Raw genomic sequence first — 21,062 nt, 5'->3', positions numbered from 1 at the left:
GAGGTCAGGAGTTCAAGACCAGCCTGACCAATATGATGAAACCCTGTCTCTACTAAAAATACAAAAATAGCCGGGTGTAGAGACATGCGCCTGTAATCGCAGCTTGTCAGGAGGCTGAGACAGGAGAATCTCTTGAACCGGGGGGGCAGAGGTTGCAGTGAGCCGAGATCACGCCATTGCACTCCAGTCTGGGCAATGAGCAAAACTCCGTCTCAAAAAAAAAAAAAACAGAGATTTAAAGTCCTTGTTGGTTTTGCGCTCTGCAGATACCACCTCCAAGTCTTTTAACTGAATCTATGGCACTGTGTTGAATAAAAACATTTAACTCTAATGAAGTTAAATTCATCAGTTTCCCTTGTATAGGTTTTTAAGGTACCTTCATTAAGATATTTTTCTACATTTCTTTCTACTAACATAATAGTGTTACTTTTCACATTTAGATTTTTAATCCATTTGTAGTTTTTTAAAGTTTTTTTTTTTTCTTTTGGGGACGGAGTTTCGCTCTTGTTGCCCAGGTTCTTGTTGCAATGGCACAGTCTCGGCTCACTGCAACGTCTGCCTCCCGAGTTCAAGCAATTCTCCTGCCTCAGTCTCCCAAGTAGCTGGGATTACAGGCATGTGCCACCAGGCCTGGCTAATTTTGTATTTTTAGTAGAGATGGGGTTTCACCATGTTGGTCAGACTGGTCTCGAACTCCTGACCTCAGGTGATCCGCCCACCTTGGCCTCCCAAAGTGCTGGGATTACAGGCGTGAGCCACTGCTCCAGGCCTTAAGTTTATTTTTGTAAATGGTTTGAGATAATGACCTAAGATTTTTTCCCACTGTTTTCGATTACCACCACACCTGACCCAATTAATAACTAATTAATTAGTTAAAAATTAGAGAAGCTGTATAGCATAGTCAAGAGTGCAGATTCTTGGAGCAGGTTGACTGTGTTCAAGCTCTAAGGCTACCACTCACTAGGTGGGTGACACAAGACAAGTTACTTCACCCCTTTTTGCCTCCGTTCCTCATCCATAATATAGGATATAGTCCCTATTTCCTAGGGTCATGGCCATTAAATGAATTACACATGTAAAACATTTAGAATAGGGCACATAGTGCATGCTTCATAAGTGCTAGCAGTTATTAGTATTAATGTGTCCTTTCTTGTGTTGTAACCTCTATTGTGTGCCTATGTGAACATAGGTGTTTGTTCTGTGGGTTTTTTGTGCGTGGTTTTTGTAGGGGTTTTTTTGTCTGTCTGTTCTGTTGGTCTTTTCGTTCTTGTGTTAATACTATAGTATTATTCTAGCGCTGTAATTTGATATGTCTTAAATACCTGATGGTTTGGGTCTCTTCCTCCTCCTCTCCTGTTTTTCATAATTGCCCTAAGCTACGGACCTTTTATATTTCCATACAGAGTTCCTCAGCGAAGTCCCGCTTTTGATTGGTATTACAATGAATTTATAGATTGCTTTTGTTTTTTGCTTTTTTTGAGACAGGGTCTTGCTCTATCACCCAGGCTGGAGTGCAGTGGCAAGATTTCTGTTCACTGCAGCCTTGACTTCCTGGGCTCAAGCAATCCTCCTGCCTCAGCCCTCTGAGTAGCTGGGACTACAGGTATGCGCCACCATGCCCGGCTAATTCTTGTATTTTTTGTAGAGGCAGGGTTTTGCCATGATGCCCAGGCTGGTCTCAAACTCCTGGGCTCAAGTGATCCGCCTGCCTGGGCCTCCCAAAGTACTGGGATTACAGACGTAAGTCACCACGCCCGACCTATAGACTGCTTTTGTTAGAACTGAGGTCTTTGGGCTGGACGCGGTGGCTCATGCCTGTAATCCCAGTGCTTTGGGAGGCTGAGGCGAGCAGATCATGAGTTTGAGACCAGCCTGGCCAACATGGTGAAAGCCTGTCTCTACTAAAAATATAAAAAATTAGCCAGGGGTGGTGGCAGGCACCTGTAATCCCAGCTACTCGGGAGGCTGAGGCAGGAGAATCGCATGAACCTGGGAGGAGGAGGGTGCAGTGACCTGAGACCACACCACTGCACTCCAGCCTAGGCAACAGAGGGAGACTCCATCTCAAAAAAAGAAAAGGAAAGAAAGAACTGAGGTCTTCATAATGTTGCCAGGCTTGTCTTTCTAGGTCTTCTTTCATGTCCTACAATAGAGCTTTTCATTTTCCCTCTAAAATGTCTAATATGTTATTTTATTTATTTGTTTTTTTAAGAGACGGAGTCTCGCTTTGTCACCCAGGCTGGAGTGCAGTGGTGCCATTTCAGCTCACTGAAACCTCTGCCTCAAGGGTTCTAGCAATTCTCCTGTCTCAGCCTCCGGAGTAGCTGGGACTACAGGTGCATGCCGCCACGCCCGGGTAATTTTTTGTATTTTAGTAGAGATGGGATTTCACTGTGTTGCCCAGGGAGGTCTCGGACTCCTGAGCTCAGGTAGTCCACCCGCCTCAGCCTCCCAAAGTGCTGGGATTACAGGCGTGAGACACTGCACCCGGCCAATATGTAAAAGTTAACTCCTGGATATTTGATAGTTTTTCTGTAGGTTTTTTGCTTATTTTCTTTATATTTTATTTTATTTTATTTTATTTTATTTATTTATTTTTTTGAGACGGAGTCTCGCTGTGTCGCCCAGGCTGGAGTGCAGTGGCCGGATCTCAGCTCACTGCAAGCTCCGCCTCCCGGGTTTTTACGCCATTCTCCTGCCTCAGCCTCCCGAGTAGCTGGGACTACAGGCGCCCGCCACCTCGCCCGGCTAGTTTTTTGTATTTTTTAGTAGAGACGGGGTTTCACCGTGTTAGCCAGGATGGTCTCGAACTCCTGACCTCGTGATCCGCCCGTCTCGGCCTCCCAAAGTGCTGGGATTACAGGCTTGAGCCACCACGCCCGGCCTTTCTTTATATTTTATAGTTGATTATTGCTGGTATAGAAGAACACTATTGATATTTGTATATCTAATGACATTGGTAAACTCTTTATTTTCAACAGTTTGTCTGTCAATTTGCTTGTTTCCTGTGTAAATGATCACATCATCTGCCAGTACCAGTTTTGTTGGTTTTTTGAGATGGAGTCTCGCTCTGTTGCCTAGGCTAAAGTGCAGTGGCATGATCTCAGCTCACTTCAACTTCTGCCTCTTGGGTTCATGCGATTCTCCTGCCTCAGCCTCCCAAATAGCTGGGATTACAGGTGTGTGCCACCATGCCCAACTGATTTGTGTTTTTAGTAGAGATGGGGTTTCACCATGCTGGCCAGGCTGGTCTCAAACTCCTGGCCTCAAGCAATCCTCTTGCCTCGGCCTCCCAAAGTGCTTGGATTACAGGCATGAGCCACCATGCTTGGCCAAAGAATTTCCTTTGTATCCGTGGTCTGTTCCCAGCCTACCATCTTCAGCATTCGGAAACCATTCTTTCTGCGTGGCCTGGACCCTTTGCAGAACAACGTGGATACGCTTAATAACTACTCCCTAAGGCTTAATTACATCTTGGGCTTTTCTCTGCCTCCCCACCTTCTCTTCAGGCCGAGGTTGGATCTGCAATTTCTCCATCGGTTCCTGCAGATACTGAAGGTTTTGTTTCCTTCTTGGTCATCACAGAATGCCTTGATGTTCCTGACCCTTTTGTGCCTGACCCTACTGGGTGAGTGAGTGAGCCCAGACTAGAGGAGAGAGGGGAGCTCTGGTTTGGGGTCCCTTTCCATCTTTTTTTTTTTTTTCTGAGACGGAATTTCTCTCTTGTTGCCCCAGGCTGGAGTGCAGTGGCAGGATCTCAGCTCACTGCAACCTCTGCCTTCCTGGTTCAAGTGATTCTCCTGCCTCCGCCTCCCGAGTAGCTGGGATTACAAGCACCCATCACCACGCCCGGCTAATCTTTGTATTTTTTAGTAGAGACGGGGTTTCACCATCTTGGCCAGGCTGATCTCGAACTCCTGACCTCAGGTGATACACCCTCCTCAGCCTCCCAAAGTGGTGGGATTACAGGCGTGAGCCACCGTGCCCAGCCCCTTTTCATCTCTTTGGGGTGCTGATGAGGCAGGGACTCAGGAAGAAGCCTCACTTCTTTTTAACCCCTCATCACTGATTTCTTACTCCTCTCCCTCCTTTCAGAGCAATTGGTGATCTACCAAGTTGGCTTGATCCCCAGTCAGTACTATGGTGTCCTGGGAAACAAAGACTTGGAAGGGTTTAAGACTCTGACATTCCTGGCTGTCATGCTTATTGTTCTGAACTCCACGGTAAGATCTTTCCCTCTCTCTGTGTCTCTCTTCCTCTCCAGTCCAGTGTGATTGTAATGTCTAGTGGGACTTAGCCTCCAGGAAGCAGGAAGCAAGCTGTAGGGGTGTGTTTCCTCCCTTTTCTGGGAACTAAAGGCATAGTTGCCCTTATTAAGCACATTGATCTTGCTGTTGGCCCACGTGGAATTGATTCCTCAGATGTTTCAACTCCTGGGCCCAGGCCACAGGTTCTGGTTTAAATCAGCATTTAGCAGAACTGATCATTGCCCCTTTCCTTCCTAGAACTCTTGTTTCCGGCAGCTCATTAAAACTGGGCTCGGCAGCCAGAGCTGCTGCTCCTCCTCTGTGGGACCGGGGCTGTGACTTACCCTGGCACCATGTCACACCTCCCAGCCTTTGAACTGGTGCTTTCTTGCACAATGGCCCCCTCCCCTACCCCTCATTCAGTAGGGGGCTACCGCCTGCTCACTTTTCATCATCCCTCCGTTGTCACCTCTTTCAGGTCTTCCTCAGCTTTCTCCTTTGTGTCGCCTCCACCAAACTCTACCCTTTTTCTGTACTTAACTAATTCCTTGAGTTTACCTCTGTTGTAACACTGCTTACACCCTTGTAATTGTTTTCTGGCTAAACTGTGAGTTCATGATGTCCCTAGTGCTTAGCACATAGTTGCTCTGGAAGTAGTAAATGAGGCTGGCAGACTCAAGGCTCTGCCAGAACTCAAGCCTAATGCTCTCTGCCAGGCTGTGCCACCTGTTTTTTTTGGGGAAGCCACTTCTCGTCATACCGTGGCCACTTTTGTTGGTTCTTCGTTCAGTAAGCACCTATGCATACAAATCTCTGTCCCAAGCTTGGGGGACAAAGGAGTAAGAACTAAATGGAATCAACAATATGGTCTCCAGTTTTCAGAAGCTCATCTACTCTCAAAATAAGACAGTGTAGAAAGAGGCTTGAGGGTCTTGCCTCTGGTAAGCCCTTTAATGTTTGGTGAAGGAGGCCGGGCGTGGTGGCTCACGCCTGTAATCCCAGCACTTTGGGAGGCCGAGGCGGGCAGATCACCTGAGGTCAGGAATTCCAGACCAGCCTGACCAACATGGAGAAACCCCATCTCTACGAAAAATACAAAATTAGCTGGGCATGGTGGCACCTGCCTGTAATCCCAGCTACTCAGGAGGGTGAGGCAGGAGAATCGCTTGAAACTGGGAGGGGGAGGTTGTGGTGAGCCAAGATCACGCAATTGCACTCCAGCCTGGGTAACAAGAGTAAAACTCCGTCTCAAAAAAAAAAAGAAAAATTTGGTGCAGGAATGAACACGTGAGTCAGTGAGTGAGGAAGGGAAAGTCTCATGACTTGATGATTTAAACAAGAAAAGAGCTGAGTGGACAGAGTAATCAGAGTCAGAGTAGGCTGGGATGGGTCAGTGGAGGCTCTTGCCAGCCATGAGCTTTGAGCTGAGATTTTCAGGAAGCCATCTCTCCCTTCCGCTTGCTTCCCCCACTGCACAGCTGAAGAGCTTTGATCAGTTCACCTGCAACCTGCTGTATGTGAGCTGGAGGAAGGACCTCACTGAGCACCTCCACTGCCTCTACTTCCGGGGCCGTGTGTACTACACCCTCAATGTGCTGCGGGATGACATCGATAACCCGTAGGTGCCCCAACTCCGTCCTTTCTATACTCTGTGTGGTCCTTTCCATCTGGCCTAGCCCTGGAGACTCCTGGCGGCAGACCCCATGGAGATGTCTACAGTTGTTTTCAAATGCTGCTGCCCAGAGTCATGGGGGAGGGTGCCCTGCAGAGGACCCCTGGAGAAGCTGCAGGCTGCTAAAAAGGAGCCTGCCAGGTGCAGTGGCATGCACCTGTAGTCCCAACAACTTAGGAGGCTGAGGCAGGAGGATCACTTGAGTCCAGCAGTAGCATACCATGAGCACGCTTGGGAATAGCCACTGTACTCTAGCCTAGGCAGCATAGCAGAAACCCCCACCTCTTAAAAAAAAAATGTCAGGAGCAGCTTCCTTTTGTCCTTTTCATTTTTTATATCTTAGTCTTCCAGTAAGGCACCCTCTAAAGAAGATGTCCTTGCTAGAAAAACTAGCTCTTAGATTTTCGTCAGTAAAAAAAATACCGCTATCCAGGACTCAGTCTAGGATTCAAATCCCATTCTATCACCACTCAGCTTATGGCTCTTAAAGTCACCAAGCCCCAGGTTCCCCTTCTGTAAAATGAGGATGATAATAGTTCCTACCTCAAAGGATGTAGTGAGGATGAAATGATACCATTCATGTAATGCACATGTACAGTGCCTGACACACAGCAAGTGTTCCACTGTAAGTTAGCTATTGTTATTTTACAGATGAGGAAGCTGAAGCCCAGAGATTGCAGGTGACTTGCCCAAGGTCACGTCGCTCATTGGAAATAGGAAGCAGTATAGCCCTAGTGGTGAGATGAGACATATGGGGTCTCCTTCACACCCATCCCCTCCCTCACCGCCTTCCTAGCAAGCACTTTGTTGCCTGGGGTGCCTCTCAGCTCAAGCTGAGCTTTGGTGCAAAGATGCCTAGGAGGCTGCTGCTGCTACCTAACTTCTAGGCCCCTTTCTGATGGCTATGGCTTCCATCCTGCCTTTGCCCCCTGAGTAGCTGGTACTACAGGTATGTCTCACAACCTGGAGCTTTCACAGCCAGATAACTACAGGGGCCAGGGTAAGGTTTATATAAGAGAAATTTGGGAAGATTGAGATAAAGGGGATAGTTTTCTTCATCATCCAAAAAAAGCAGCTCATCTACCTTCAAGTTTTTCTTTGGCTCTGCTCAGAGCTGGCTCAGGCCCCTGGGTGCTGGACCTTTCAGTTCCCGATTTTTCAGGGGATTAACTGAGGCACCGTAAGGTGCAACTCTCTAAAACCCTGTTTAAAGGCCCCAGGATTTAGTTGCCCCTAGGCAACCAGCCTTGTCTGGTTCCCTCTTCCCACAGGGTCAGTGCTCACAGCACTGCGAGGCAAGGTCAGGAGCAGAGGTGATGTGAAAGTGTCTTGCTCTCTCCACCTTTGGGCCCATCTCCCTGGGTCCAGCTACTCTGTGTCGTTGGCTCCAGGGACCAGCGCATCAGCCAGGACGTGGAGCGATTCTGCCGGCAGCTCAGCAGCATGGCCAGCAAGCTGATCGTCTCCCCATTCAGCCTCGTCTACTATACTTACCAGTGCTTCCAAAGGTGAAGCCTCCCTCCTCCCCAGCCTGGTCCTCAGCTCTCCCAGGTCAAGGTCCAAGAGAAGCTTGTTTCCCTTCTCTCCCACCTAAACCTTAGGGAGTCTTCCCATCCCATGTGCTCAGGCCCCTGCCCTTCCTTTGGCCCTGTGTTGTTGCAGTGTCACGGGTATCCTGGCTCTGACAGCTCATGCCAGATGCCCCCACATAGGAGCAGACGGCCCAGTGGGCTACTCAGATTGGACAGGGGCTACCCGAGAGGGGACAGGAATAAGGGCTGAGGCCTGTGGGGATAGGTGGCACCCCACACCCTCTCTCCCTCTCTCTCTATTTCAGCACAGGCTGGCTCGGGCCTGTGAGCATCTTTGGGTATTTCATCCTGGGGACCGTGGTGAACAAAACTTTGATGGGCCCCATTGTGACGAAGCTGGTGCATCAGGAGAAGCTGGAGGGAGATTTTAGGTGTGTCTCCCTCACCTGAGGTTTCTGGGCTGGGGCATAATGGTTAAAGAAGGGGATGTGGAGTAAGACTGCCTAAGTTCAAATCCTAGCTGTGCCAGTTACTAGCTGTGTGATCTTGGAGAGGTCTTTAACCTCTCCAGGCTTCAATGTTCTTGTCTCCAAAGTGGAAATGGTACCATTGCCTACCAAGAGGATTGGGAGGATTAATGAGATCATACCTGAGAAGGACTGAGAACCATGTCTGGCTGGCCATCACGATCATCATTGTCATCTCTTAGCCTTCTCACTGCCCTGGCGTAACCACCCTGTCTTGGATCAGTTGGTTGTAGCAGCCGATGGATCCAGCGCCTACCCTGTGCTTCTTGTCCCCCTTCTTCAGGCCAGGCCCTGGGAGGAGGAGATGCTGTGAGCAGGAATACCCCCGTCCTCTCTGCAGAAAGCTGAGGGGCAGCCCTGTCTCTGCAGAGCTCCTGCCACACCACCTAGCCCCGGGGTTTTCTACCCAGTAACAGTCCGGGAAAGGTAGCCACAGTTTTCAGGCAGAGCTGGGCTCCACTTGGCGGGGGTCTTCTTGATCCAGGACTCCAACAGGAGTGGGGCCAGTACTCCCTGTGGTCAGCACATATTTCCCTTTGGTCTGCCCAGGTTCAAGCACATGCAGATTCGGGTGAATGCGGAGCCTGCTGCTTTCTACAGGTGAGTCTGGAGAGATGGTTCCCCTTCTGCCTTGCCAGAGCTGAGAGTGGAGAAGGAAAGATGAATCCTACAACTCTCCCACCACCACCGAGCTCAGGGGCTGAGTGTTGTCACACTTGGCTGTGACCCTCTCCCTCTACCTCCCCCTGCCCTTGTCTGCCTCATCCTTAGGTACAGGGGTTTGCTTCTGAAGCTGGTGGTTCCTTATTGTGGCCAGCTTTAGTCTTAGTGGCCTAGCATAGGGCCTGAAATTGTCAAATGAATGAATGCCTCGTCCTCTTCCTGGTGACTGTAAGACATCCCTCTGCCTCTGCTCTTCTGTCTGTTAAGAAGCTTTCTTGCCAGTCTGAGGTCCGGGCCTGATCCTCTGTCTCTGTAGTGTGGGATGGAACGGGAGCTTCTCAGAAAACCAGGAGACCTCCTCACAATGCTGTCTAATGGAGCCAAGCGTCTGGTCTCCTGACAGCAGTAGCAGGAGCAGCAGCAGCATGAAATCCCATCCCTTCCCTCCGGGGCCAGCGCCAGTCCCTGTGCTCTGCCTTAGTGAGGCCTCTGAAATCAGCATTAGGATTGATAGTGTAGGCGGAGGTTTGCGTTTAAGTGGAAGCTACTCCTTGGCTCACCTGTAGTTGGGGTGGATCTGATAGCCCTGGGACCTTTGCTCCTCAGTCTCTGCTGCAGTTTGCAACTCCACCACTTGAGGGCACCAAGAATACTGCGACTCTGCACTGGGGTGGGATTGTGAGGTGGGCAGGGCTGGGTGTGTAAAAAAAATTGCTTTTGGAGGCTGGGCATGGTGGCTCACGCCTATAATCCCAGCGCTTTGGGAGACTGAGGCAGGTGGATTGCCTGAGGTCAAGAGTTCGAGACCAGCCTGGCCAACATAGTGAAACCCTATCTCTACTAAAAATACAGAAAATTAGCTGGGCGTAGTGGTGGGCACCTGTAATCCCAGCTACTTGGGAGGCTGAGGCAGGAGAATCGCATGAACCCGGGAGGTTGAGGTTGCAGTAAGCGGAGGTCCTGCCATTGCACTCCAGCCTGGGTAACAGAGCAAGACTCCATCCCAAAAAAAAAAAAAGAAAAGAAAAGTTGCTTTTGGATTCTGTAACCTCTGCTCATGAAGCTCTGGGGAAGGCAGGTTAGTTCTTAGAGTTTCAGATGAATTCTTCTGTGGCCTCTGTGCAAAATCTGAAAGGCCCCCTCTCTCCTCCCTCCACCTTTTCTGCCTTAGCGAATTTCTTCCCATCCTTGAAACCCCGGATCACCTCCTCTGGAGAGCCTTCCCAGACTCCCTTAATGGCTAAGCCCATCTGCTGCCATGGCCCTGAGGGCACACTTAGTACTCCTGATTCCAAATGAAGAATGCAGTGTGCCTGCCTGCCCTCTGGACTGAGAGCTCCTCAAAGACAGAGATAATTTTCTCATCTCTTTATTGCACTAGCTAACTAGTGCAGTGCCTGATACACCTAGTGACTGCTTTGTGTATGTTTATTTAACAATAGTTTTTATTTATTGAGGGCCCCTTATATTTATTGAGGGCTTGGCACTTTAGAAACTTTTAATTTTCACTCTAACTTATTACATAGGTATTAGTGGCTCTATTTTATAGATGAAAAAACTGAGGCTTGGAGGCTTAAGTAGCCTGCCTGTGTCACCCAGCTAGTAACTGGCCAGAGCCAGGATTTGAACCAGGTCTGCCCAACTCTAGAGTTTATGTTCTTCACACAGACAATACTATAAGGCATGACTGAAGCCGTGAATGGGTGCTAGTGGTAGACAGAGCTTGAGACCAAGACCATTTGGATGGCCTTGGTTTCTAAAGGAGGGTGTGATATGGGACGGGGGCCCCCCAACCTGGCAGAACCTCTCCAGCCCTGTGGACATCCCAGCCTTTCCTTGTCAGAGCTGGGCATGTGGAGCACATGAGGACAGACCGCAGGCTGCAGAGACTCCTTCAGACCCAGAGGGAGCTGATGTCCAAGGAGCTCTGGCTGTACAGTAGGCGAGGGGGCCCAGGGAAGTGGGAACCATGGGGTTGGACTGGTCTGATTCCCTTCCCACACCTGTCTACCTCCTGTCTGCAAGAATAAATATGCCGTGATGAAGGAATTCACCGGGGGCCGGGGGCTGTTGCCTTTCTGTGAGTATCCTCAAGAGAATGAGGATCCAGGGAAGGCATGTGGCCCTATTTGGTGTGCTGCCTCCCGTCTTAGGGTTGTGTCCCCTGCAGGGCATGTGGATGGTTCCTGGGTGTCTCACGCATCTGTCTTCTACAGTCGGCATCAACACCTTTGACTATCTGGGCAGCATCCTGAGTTACGTTGTCATCGCAATCCCCATTTTCAGCGGGGTCTATGGAGACCTGAGTCCTGCAGAGCTTAGCACCCTGGTCAGCAAGGTGAGACTCCCTTTTGGTGACCCCTCATGCTGTCCCCCCTCCGTCCTTTGGTCCAGTGCCTGTGGGCTGGAGTCGAGACCTGCTTGACCACTCCCCATCCTGTCCAGAATGCCTTTGTGTGCATCTACCTCATCAGCTGCTTCACCCAGCTCATCGACCTGTCCACGACGCTCTCGGATGTGGCTGGCTACACGCACAGGTGAGGCTGGGTCCCACCCCTCTGGCTCCTGAGCAGAGTGTGTGCTGCTGGAAGAAGTGGCTGAGTGAAAAAAGGAACAGAGACATACCATGTACTCGTGGGTGTGAGATAGGAAAAGGAATTCGCCTTCACCTGGCCCCCAGACCCTGCCTCAGATTTTCTTTTCTTGCTTAGGATTGGGCAACTTCGGGAGACGCTGCTGGACATGTCCCTGAAGTCGCAGGACTGTGAGATCCTAGGCGAGAGCGAGTGGGGCTTGGACAAGTGAGTAGTGGGCTGGCAGAGCAGTAGTTGAGGCTGCAGGCTCTGGCATTACCTGGCTTGGGTTACCCTGGAGCCCTGCCCTTTCCCAGAGTTTTCCTAGGGCAGCAGAGTTGTGAGGAGTAGATGGAAATGGAATGCCAGGCACATGTAAGTTCACAGTCGATGTTGCTGTTCCGGCATCTGTTGTGTTAATTTACACCATTCCCCCAGCTAATGGAAGTAAAGTACACACACCTTCTGCCTGAGATAACAGGAATCTGCAGTGTCCTCCTCTTCCTATGCTTCCTCCTCCCGCTGAGTCCTTTCCCTGCCCCTTTCCTTGGGGCATATCTGTCTTTGTTCTCCCACCTCACTTAGCCCCAGAGATGTCTGTATTCGTGTATCTGTGTGGATCTGTAATGTTTCTGCGCATTCAGGATTTGTTTGCTCTCCACACTTTCCTTGGGCAGATTACCTAACTGTTCTGTTTCCTTTTTTTTTTTTTTTTTGAGACGGAGTCTCGCTCTGTCGCCCAGGCTGGAGTGCAGTGGCCGGATCTCAGCTCACTACAAGCTCCGCCTCCCAGGTCTGTGCCATTCTCCTGCCTCAGCCTCGTGAGTAGCTGGGACTACAGGCACCCACCACCTCGCCCGGCTAGTTTTTTGTATTTTTTTAGTAGAGACGGGGTTTCACCGTGTTAACCAGGCTAGTCTTGATCTCCTGACCTCGTGATCCGCCCATCTCGGCCTCCCAAAGTGCTGGGATTACAGGCTTGAGCCACCACGCCCGGCCCCCAACTGTTCTGTTTCTTCATGTCTGAAAAGGAGGTCATAATGGAACCTTCCTTCACTTGTTGTAAGGATTAGATATCATCATCTCTGGAAAGTGCTTGGACAGTGGCCACATCATAAGCTTTCAAAAATCAATCTGAATTCCAGGGCCTACACTCAACTTGCTTTTCTTAGGAGTTGATGCCTTAACTCTTGCTTCTGTTCCAAATGAAAGCTTCATGCAACCATGAGTTCAGAGGCTAGGCATAAAGGAGGGTCTGTAGGAAACTGGAATTGCTGTTCTGTGGGTTGCCAGGCATCCATGCAGAGCCTGAAACTCCAGAACCGTTTAGCTTTAACCACTCCCATTCTTGTTATTAGTACTCTGGTCATACTGTGACACCATGAAGACCCACCAGCATTAGAATTAGATGAATACCGCTCTGTGACCTGGGCAGTTAGTTAGCCACCTGACTCAGTGTCCTCATCTGTGATGATATTTGAGATTCATGGGCGTTAGACTGATTAAGATCAGTCCCATAAGGGGCTTTGTCCACCCAGGCACAGAGTAGAAGTTCCACCCCTACCCCTGTATTAATGTGCTCAGGCTGCCATGACACAATACCCCAAGCCGGGTAGCTTAAACACTAGAAATTAATTTTTTCATAATTCCGGATGCTTAATGGTCCACGATCAAGTTGTCAGCAGGGTTGGTTTCTTCTGAGGCCACTCCTTGGCTTGTAGATGGCCACCTTGTTGCTGTGTCGTCATGTGGCCTTTCCTCTGTGTATGCATGTCCCTGCCACCTCTGTCTTCAAAGGATACCAGTCATAGTGGATTAGGGTCCTGCCCCAACAGCTTCATGTTAACATCATCTCTTTAAAGACCCTGCCTCCAGCCGGGCACAGAAGCTTCCACCTATAATCCCACCACTTTGGGAGGCTGAGGTGGGCGGATCACCTGAAGTCACAAGTTCAAGACCAGACTGGCCAACATAGCGAAACCCTGTGTCTACTAAAATTATGGACGCAGTGGTGGGCACCTGTAATCCAGCTACTCAGGAAGCTGGGACAGGAAAATCACTTGAACCCAGGAGGCGAAGGTTGCAGTGAGTCGAGATTGCACCACTGCACTCAAGCCTGGGTGACAAGAGCAAGAGTTTCTCTCAAAAAAAAAAAAAAAAGAAGACCCTGCCTCCAAATGTGGTTACATTCTGAGGCACTGGGGGCTGGGACTTCAGTATGTGATTTTGGGAGGATGCAAGTCAGCCCATAACAATCCACAGGTGGTGGCTCCCGGGAGAAGTGCCTCCCCCACAGCAATACTGACCCTGCCCATCTTCCTCACGCCCCCTCTGTTCTCTGACACAGAGCCTCAGGGTGGCCAGCGGCAGAGCCAGCAGACACAGCATTTCTCCTTGAGCGGGTCTCCATCTCTGCCCCCTCCTCTGACAAACCCCTAATCAAGGATCTGAGCCTAAAGATCTCCGAGGGACAGAGCCTGCTCATCACAGGCAACACGGGCACTGGCAAGACCTCCTTGCTCCGGGTTCTGGGCGGCCTCTGGACAAGTACACGGGGTGAGAGCCAGGCCCTCCCTCCCTCTGACCCAGCCTGGGCCCTAGGGGTGGGGTGAGGGCGGGGACAGTGTAGTAGAATCCATTCTTTTCTGTTGGGGAACAAGGAAGAGAGGAGACAGGCAGTTGCCTCTTCTGGGAGATCTCACAATGAAGGTTTCTGTGGGCTCTGCAGGCTCAGTGCAGATGCTGACGGACTTTGGGCCCCATGGGGTGCTATTCCTGCCACAAAAACCATTCTTCACTGACGGGACCCTTCGGGAGCAGGTCAGCCTAGTTCAGGGGGCCCACTCCTCCCTCCTCAGCCCCACCTGCCCACAGCTGGGACCTTTGGCACTGTGACAGGTCTCAGGCCCTAGAGTCAGGGCAAAAGGTGAGGTAGTAAAGTGGCCCGGGCCTGGGACCTGCTGGCTCTAAGAACCTTGTATTCACATCCATGGATTGGGCCCACTACTCAGAGCAGCTCCTGAGGCAGGTAAATGGGGCAAGGACTCACGCCAGATATCACACGCATAAACACCCGAGGTGGGTTTGTGGGGCCCCTGCCCTCAGGAGGCTGTTCCACTCTTCCCACTAAACACACTTCTGAAGGTGGTAGGGACCTTGCCCTGCTGTCTGCGGGCCAGAGCCTCTCCCATCTGACCCGGGCCAGGCGTTCCCACCTCTCCTCCTTGGGAGGTTCCAGTGGGTTCTGGAGGGAGGGTGGGCTATGTGCAGCTCCATCTCTTGCTCTCCCTCCTCCTAGGCTGGTGTGGTTTTTTTCTTTTCTCAGGTGATATATCCCCTGAAGGAGGTCTACCCCGACTCAGGTGAGCTGGTCCTCCTCAGGTCATGTCCTCTCCTTCTGTCACGGTTGTCCCTGCTCTACCTGACTGTGACCTCACCTGTGCCCTTTGGGAGAGGCCCCAGCCAGGCCGCTGATTCAAGGAAGAGGGACTCCTCTCTTCCTTTGACTGTTCTGGGGTCTGCACCCAGATCTCACCTCATTCTGTCTTTCCGTCCTTAAGGAGAGACGCCCATTGGGACAAGGGAAGTGATGCCTTCCTTCACCCACCCCTTCCCTTACCAAGGGCTGCAACCTGTGACTTCAGAGGCTTCACCCAGCATTCTGGGGCCCCCACCCCTGCCATGTGCCCTGTCTATTCTTTTTTTTATTTTTTGAGATGCAGTTTCACTCTGTCACCCAGACTGGAGTGCAGTGGTGTGATCTCAGCTCACTGCAACCTCCACCTCCTGGGTTCAAGCAATTCTCCTGCCTCAGCCTCTTAAGTAGCTGGGACTACAGGCGCATGCCACCACGCCTGCCTAATTTTTGTATATTTAATAGAGACAGGGTTTCACCATGTTGGCCAGGGTGGTCTCCATCTCCTGACCTTGTGATCCACCCACCTCGGCCTTCCAAAGTGCTGGGATTACAGGCGTAAGCCACTGTGCCCAGCCTTGCCCTGTCTGTTTTGACCAGCCAGGAGGCTCTGGCTTTTTGCAGAAGGCTTCTCTGTTGTGCAGGTTCTGCTGATGATGAGAGGATCTTGAGGTTCTTGGAATTGGCAGGCCTGGTAAGTGGGGGCAGGGACCCTCAGGACCCAAGCCCACCTGGGAGCACCAGCCACAGGTAGGCAGGTGCTGGCCCTGCTGTGCCTGGGCCCAGGACTGGAAGTCTGAACCTGGGGTGGAGAATGGGAGTATCAATTGACAGTGTGTGCTGTTGGCCAGGTTTAGGCAGGAAGCGGGTAGTGCTCTCACTGGAGAATTTTAAAACAAGAATAGGACTGACAAAGGCAGTTTGCTTTTTTGTTATCACCATACTCCAGCAAGTCTAAACAGTGTCATTGGTAGACTATTCCTCTCTGGCTGAGGCAGACTGTACCACAGCCCCCTACCTTGGCATGCCACTGGGGCATATATTTGTCTTAGAGATGTGTGTGTGCGCGTGCTGGGGAGTGAGGGAGGTTCCCCATGATGGCAGGTAGCAGGGCTGGCCATTTCATGGACATCGTGCCCTCTGGGTCTGTTACAGTCCAACTTGGTGGCAAGGACAGAGGGTCTGGACCAGCAGGTGGACTGGAACTGGTAAGAACAGAGCTTGGGTGCTTCAGAGATAGCTCCACCATAAAGACCTTTGGTTTCAGGGTCCCTGTCAAGGAATGGAACGGCTCCTGACCCCAAAGTCCAGATGTTTGGCTGGTCAATCGGGTGCAAGTTTATGTCCTTGGGAACAGAGTTTTGCCTCACTCTGTGAGGGCTGTAGGCCTATGGTTGAAAGGGGAGGGGCTTCTATCTCCTGGGGCTCACCTCTCTACAGAGAAACCTCTTCCCACCCAGACCATTCTAGGTAAAAGCTAAGCTATATCCTTCCTCCTCCAGCAGTCCTCTCCCCTCCCTTTCCTCAGGTATGATGTTCTGTCCCCAGGGGAGATGCAACGGCTCTCCTTTGCCCGACTCTTCTACCTGCAACCGAAGTACGCAGGTGAGGTCTGCCTTGTGGCTGCACATGCATGTGTTGTCTGCACTCGGGTGTAGCAGCATGTGTTCACGGGCACCCAGGCACACCTGTGCATGACTGGGCTTCTCCGAGTTCCCTGCTGGAGAGGACAGCAGGCCCTGCCCGTGTAAACAGTGCTTGGCATCTTCAGAGTAACACTGAATATGCTGTACTGCCTGCTCAGAAGCTTTCTTTTCTCTTTTTTTTTTTGAGACAGAGTCTCACTCTGTCACCCAGGCTGGAGTACAGTGGCACAGTCATGGCTCAGTGCAGCCTGGAAATCCCAGGCTTGAGTGATCCTCCCACCTCAGCCTCCTGAGTAGCCGAGACTACAGGCATGTGCCACCACACCCTGCTAATTTTTTTATTTTTAGTTTTGTAGAGACAGGGTCATGCTATGTTTCCCAGACTGGTCTGGAGCTCCTGGACTCAGGCCATCCTCCCGCATTGGCCTCCCAAATTGCTGGGATTACAGGCATGAACCACCATGCCCAGCTCATAAGCTTTTTGCCTGGCAGCAGCTGGAGCCAAGAGCCAACCTTGAAGGGTTGTAATTTTATGCTCTTCTGGCTCCACCATCAAATGAATGGGCACCCATCCTCCTCTCCTGCCAAGCTGCGCCTGGCAGGGAGATGGGTGTGGACTTTTCCAAAGACTGACCTTCTTGCGGGGGACTGGGATTCCCTGGATTGAGTGGTCCCAGGAAGTGGCTGATGCTTATCTGTAGAAGCTGAGAGATTTCATGCAGCTGCTTATAGGCGATTCCCTCACAGAGTCTGGCCCTCTGCTCCTCTGACCCATCCTTCTCCCTGAGGCAGGGCTTCTGGAAGCCGGAGCAGCTTTCAGCCTCCCCTGGGTCCCAGCCGGGGTTGAGTGTGGGTGGAAGGAGAAGCAGCAGCAGCAGAGGGCAGGGCTTTGATCTCTTCCTCTGTGCTCTGCCCTCAGTGCTTGATGAAGCCACCAGTGCCCTGACAGAGGAGGTGGAGAACGAGCTCTATCGCATCGGCCAGCAGCTGGGGATGACGTTCATCAGTGTGGGACATCGGCAGAGCCTTGAGAAGGTACCTGTGCTCACAAGGATGGCCTAAGGAGGAGAGAGAACCCAAAGGCTGAGCCTGGCCAGAGCCAGAGGCCCCTCAAAACAGGGAGTAGCAGTAGCAGAGAGAACTGAGTGGTCTCCTGTGCCAGTGGCCAGGGCAACCTGATCTCCGTGTGGTGGTGGTCTCTTGTAGTTTCATTCCTTCGTTCTGAAACTCTGTGGAGGAGGAAGATGGGAGCTGATGAGAATCAAAGTGGAATGAAGCTCCAGCTTTTAGAAGGAGAGCCACACTCTGGAGGGTCGGCAGCCCTCAGGAGTGACCAGGAGGACTGGCGGGGAAGATCGAGCTCAGGTTCGCCACATAGGTCCTGTGCAGGAGCCCTGGCGGTGTTGGGCTGAGCCCGGGTCTGGATTTCTGTGGGGGACACTGAGTCTCCCAGTGTTCAGTCTCCCAGGACTCTGCTGCCTCAGCCAGAGCCTCCATATGCTTGAAGTGTTGATTACCTACAAATGATTTCAGATCGTGTTTGCTAAAGAGAAATCTGGAAGTGTGAGATCTATAAGAAATGAAAGGTCAGGGTGGAAAGAGATCTCTTGGAGTCAAGAGATCTGGAAATCTTTTAATCAGTTATATTGTGCAGCAATAGATTTTTAACTTTAACTGACCATTTAAGTTTTTTTAATAAGTTTTTTACAAAGAAAAGTTAAACATTAAAAAGAGTTACAGCTTTCTGTCTTCTCTATCATGGAATGATCTTTTTTATTGAATCTCCAGACTTGTGTTTGAGAGCTTGGTGGGAAGGGAAGCATGCTCTGCTGTTGCCCAGGGTTTTTCACTTCTGCCTACATCTCCCTTTCCATTCATCAGTGTTGTGTGGTTACAACCTGAACCACTAACCTCTAGGGACCTTTAGTCTGTCCTGTCTTCACCCAAATGAAAGTAAATCCCTTTCCCCTTAGCCACAATAAGGTTGGGTTTTTTTTAAAAAAAAAAAAGTTTATATTGGGGGAAAACAACAACAAATTAAACAGACAAAACCCAGAAAGCACAAAGCATGAGGTGGAGTTACTGTGCCCAAAGTCCTCACTCAGACCAGTGCCCCTCCAGTTCAGTTGTTTACGTATTACCTCCCTCACTTTCATGATTTTTGCCAGGCTTCTGTACTTCTTGTACTTAATTTTTTGTTTGTTTGTTTGTTTGTTTTGAGACGGAGTCTTGCTCTGTCCCCCAGGCTGGAGTGCAGTGGCACGGTCTCGGCTCACTGCAAGCTCCGCCTCCCGGGTTCATGCCATTCTCCTGGCTCAGTCTCCTGAGTAGCTGGGACTACAGGCGCCCACCACCATGCAATTTTTTGTATTTTTAGTAGAGACGGGGTTTCACCGTGTTAGCCAGGATGGTCTCGATCTCCTGACCTCGTGATCCACCCACCTCAGCCTCCCAAAGTGCTGGGATTATAGGCGTGAGTCACCGCACCCGGCAAGTTACTTAATATTTTTAAAAACAAACTCACCTTTTAAGTTTAAATGGATTTTTAAGTGAAATTTTACACTTCACATAAATGGAAAGTAACTAAAAATAAATACAAGAAAAACCACCAGTGTTATTAAATTACAGCTAGATGCTGTTGCCTGCATAGACTCTGGGCCTGAGGCTTGTTCTTTTTGTAAAAAAGGGAGGTGAGGAGTTAGATGGACCGGCACTCAACTGAGATTTTTCTCCTTAATAAAATTAGAAAGATGGAGCAAGAATTGTATTTTCTCACTGTAAAATTTAAGATTATTTAACGCCTTCTTGGTACCACCTAAAAATGGCTTTATTACCGACTTCTTCAACTCCTAAGCCTTTTTCACAGGTGCTGCTGATGCTGCCAGGCTATTTTGTTTATTTTTATTATGTATTTATTTATTTTTGAGACAGTGTCTCACATCTCACTCTATAGCCCAGGCTGCAGTCTAGTGGCACAATCATAGCTCATTGCAGCCTTGACTTCCTGGGCTCCCGTAATCCTCCCACCACAGCCTCCCAAGTAGCTGGGACCACAGGCAGGAGCTCCCATGCCCCGTGTCCAGATTATTTTGGAGACCAATTCATTCCTAACTCAGGGTCTTTGCATTTGCCGCTTCCTCTGCCTCTAACTGGTTCCCAGTGCTGTTCTGTTCTTTACACTCAGCCTTCTCCCTCACAGAAACTGCCCAAGAAAGCTACTCCTAGGGGCGCACTCCTCCTAGGGGCACACTCCACACCTGCTTCCCTCCCTTATGTCAGAGATAGAGACTACTCAGCATTGTAGATGTGTCGATACAAACGTGCATGGAAGAAAATCGGGTCTTGGGTCCTTCATAGTACATTATGAACAAAATGTTTGTTTTAAATGCGTCGTACGTTAGCCAGGCAAATAGTTTCCCAAACTTAAGGCCCATTTTGGCCACCCAGGAATCTACAGTGACCCATGTGGATGAGACATAAAGATAGCCGTAGGTTTCCCATCACTCTTCTGGAGGCTCCTGGGCTGCGGGACAGGCAGAAAAGCCATCTTTTGTCATCTCTATCCACTGTCAGCTTACCATGTCAATGTGTGTCTAGTAAAGGCACCTCAAACCCAGCGTGTCCCAAAATGAACTTAAGAGCTTCCCCTGGCTGGGTATGGTGTCTCATGCCTGTAATCCCAGCACTTTGGGAGGCCGAGGCGGGTGGATCACAAGGTCAGGAGATTGAAACCATCCTGGCCAACATGGTGAAACCCCATCTCTACTAAAAATGCAAAAATTAGCTGGGTGTGGTGACACATGCCTGTAATCCCAGGTACTTGGGAGGCTGACGCTAGAAAATCGCTTGAACCCAGGAGGCGGGGGTTGCAGTGAGCTGAGATCATGCCACTGCACTCCAGCCTAGTGCCAGAGCAAGACTCTGTCTCAAAAAAAGAGCTTTCCTCACTCACGCCTGTAATCCCAGCACTTTGGGAGGCCAAGACGGGCAGATCACAAGGTCAGGAGTTCAAGACCAGCCTGGCCAATATGGTGAAACCTCATCTTTACTAAAAATAAAAAAGTTAGCCAGGTGTGGTGACAGCCATCTGTAATCCCAGCTACTGGGGAGGCTGAGGCAGGAGAATCACTTGAACCCTGGAGGCGGAGGTTGCAGTAAGCAGAGATTGTTCACGGCACTCCAGCCTGAGCAATAGAGCGAGACTCCGTCTCAAAATAAAAAAAGCTTTCCTCAGAGCCTTTTCTAGCATCTCCTCTGATGGCAAGTGGCGCCACTCACTGTCCATCTGGATACATGAGTCAAAACTTTAGACCTAGCCTTGGTGCACTAGGTCTAAAGTACACCCTTATCTAGTGCATCACCGGGTACCGTCGATCTGACCACATAAGTCAATCTTCCAGCCATTCACTTCTCTCACCTGCTTGAATCCTAGCTAGAAGCAGCTCAGAGGGAGCCAGAAAAATGAGAAAAACCACAAGGAGAATCAAGAAACAGGAGCCTGGACGGCAGCTGGACTCTGAAAAAAAGAAGTATCAGGAGGCAGCCTGAGCCTGCCACGTAGGGAATGTTAGTAACTGGTGGCACAGCCATTCTGTGGGCTATGGGGCAGCTCTTGAAAGTGAGGGCACTTTGATTTGCTGCACACCAGCCATGTCTGAGGCACCATTCTCAGTTCCAGGGTTATAGTGGGGAGCAAGATGGACCTGGCACCTCTGCTGGAGCTCGTGTGTTCCATGTGGTACATGGTGGGTCTGAAGACAGAAAACCGCAGGAAAACGCTTTGGGCT

The 21,062-nt window shown here is 50.4% G+C and overlaps 1 protein-coding gene across 2 annotated transcripts in view; it reads left to right on the top strand.

Annotated features, from left to right (window-relative positions):
* ABCD4 (ATP-binding cassette, sub-family D (ALD), member 4) overlaps window positions 1–18,034 on the top strand; it is a 24,116-nt gene extending 6,082 nt beyond the window's left edge. Inside the window, exons 2-19 of one of the 2 annotated variants that reach the window (XM_011981518.1) lie at window positions 3,510–3,628; window positions 4,096–4,223; window positions 5,726–5,865; window positions 7,311–7,427; window positions 7,757–7,882; window positions 8,528–8,578; window positions 10,485–10,579; window positions 10,858–10,979; window positions 11,087–11,178; window positions 11,353–11,442; window positions 13,562–13,770; window positions 13,943–14,034; window positions 14,540–14,576; window positions 15,274–15,323; window positions 15,785–15,837; window positions 16,158–16,234; window positions 17,195–17,310; window positions 17,482–18,034. In XM_011981518.1, coding sequence (XP_011836908.1) covers window positions 3,510–3,628; window positions 4,096–4,223; window positions 5,726–5,865; window positions 7,311–7,427; window positions 7,757–7,882; window positions 8,528–8,578; window positions 10,485–10,579; window positions 10,858–10,979; window positions 11,087–11,178; window positions 11,353–11,442; window positions 13,562–13,770; window positions 13,943–14,034; window positions 14,540–14,576; window positions 15,274–15,323; window positions 15,785–15,837; window positions 16,158–16,234; window positions 17,195–17,310; window positions 17,482–17,550 — 1,783 coding nt within the window. In that variant the 3' untranslated portion in view covers window positions 17,551–18,034. Of the gene's footprint in view, window positions 1–3,509; window positions 3,629–4,095; window positions 4,224–5,725; window positions 5,866–7,310; window positions 7,428–7,756; window positions 7,883–8,527; window positions 8,579–10,484; window positions 10,580–10,857; window positions 10,980–11,086; window positions 11,179–11,352; window positions 11,443–13,561; window positions 13,771–13,942; window positions 14,035–14,539; window positions 14,577–15,273; window positions 15,324–15,784; window positions 15,838–16,157; window positions 16,235–17,194 lie in introns of both variants that reach the window. The other variant, XM_011981519.1, reaches the window with a different exon arrangement.
* The last annotated feature ends 3,028 nt before the right edge of the window (window positions 18,035–21,062 follow it).

The sequence above is a fragment of the Mandrillus leucophaeus genome, unplaced genomic scaffold (genome assembly GCF_000951045.1).
Source record: "Mandrillus leucophaeus isolate KB7577 unplaced genomic scaffold, Mleu.le_1.0 Scaffold228, whole genome shotgun sequence".
Classification (NCBI taxonomy): domain Eukaryota; kingdom Metazoa; phylum Chordata; class Mammalia; order Primates; family Cercopithecidae; genus Mandrillus; species Mandrillus leucophaeus.
Note: the sequence above shows the minus strand (reverse complement) of the source record. Positions and strands in the feature narration are given on the sequence as shown.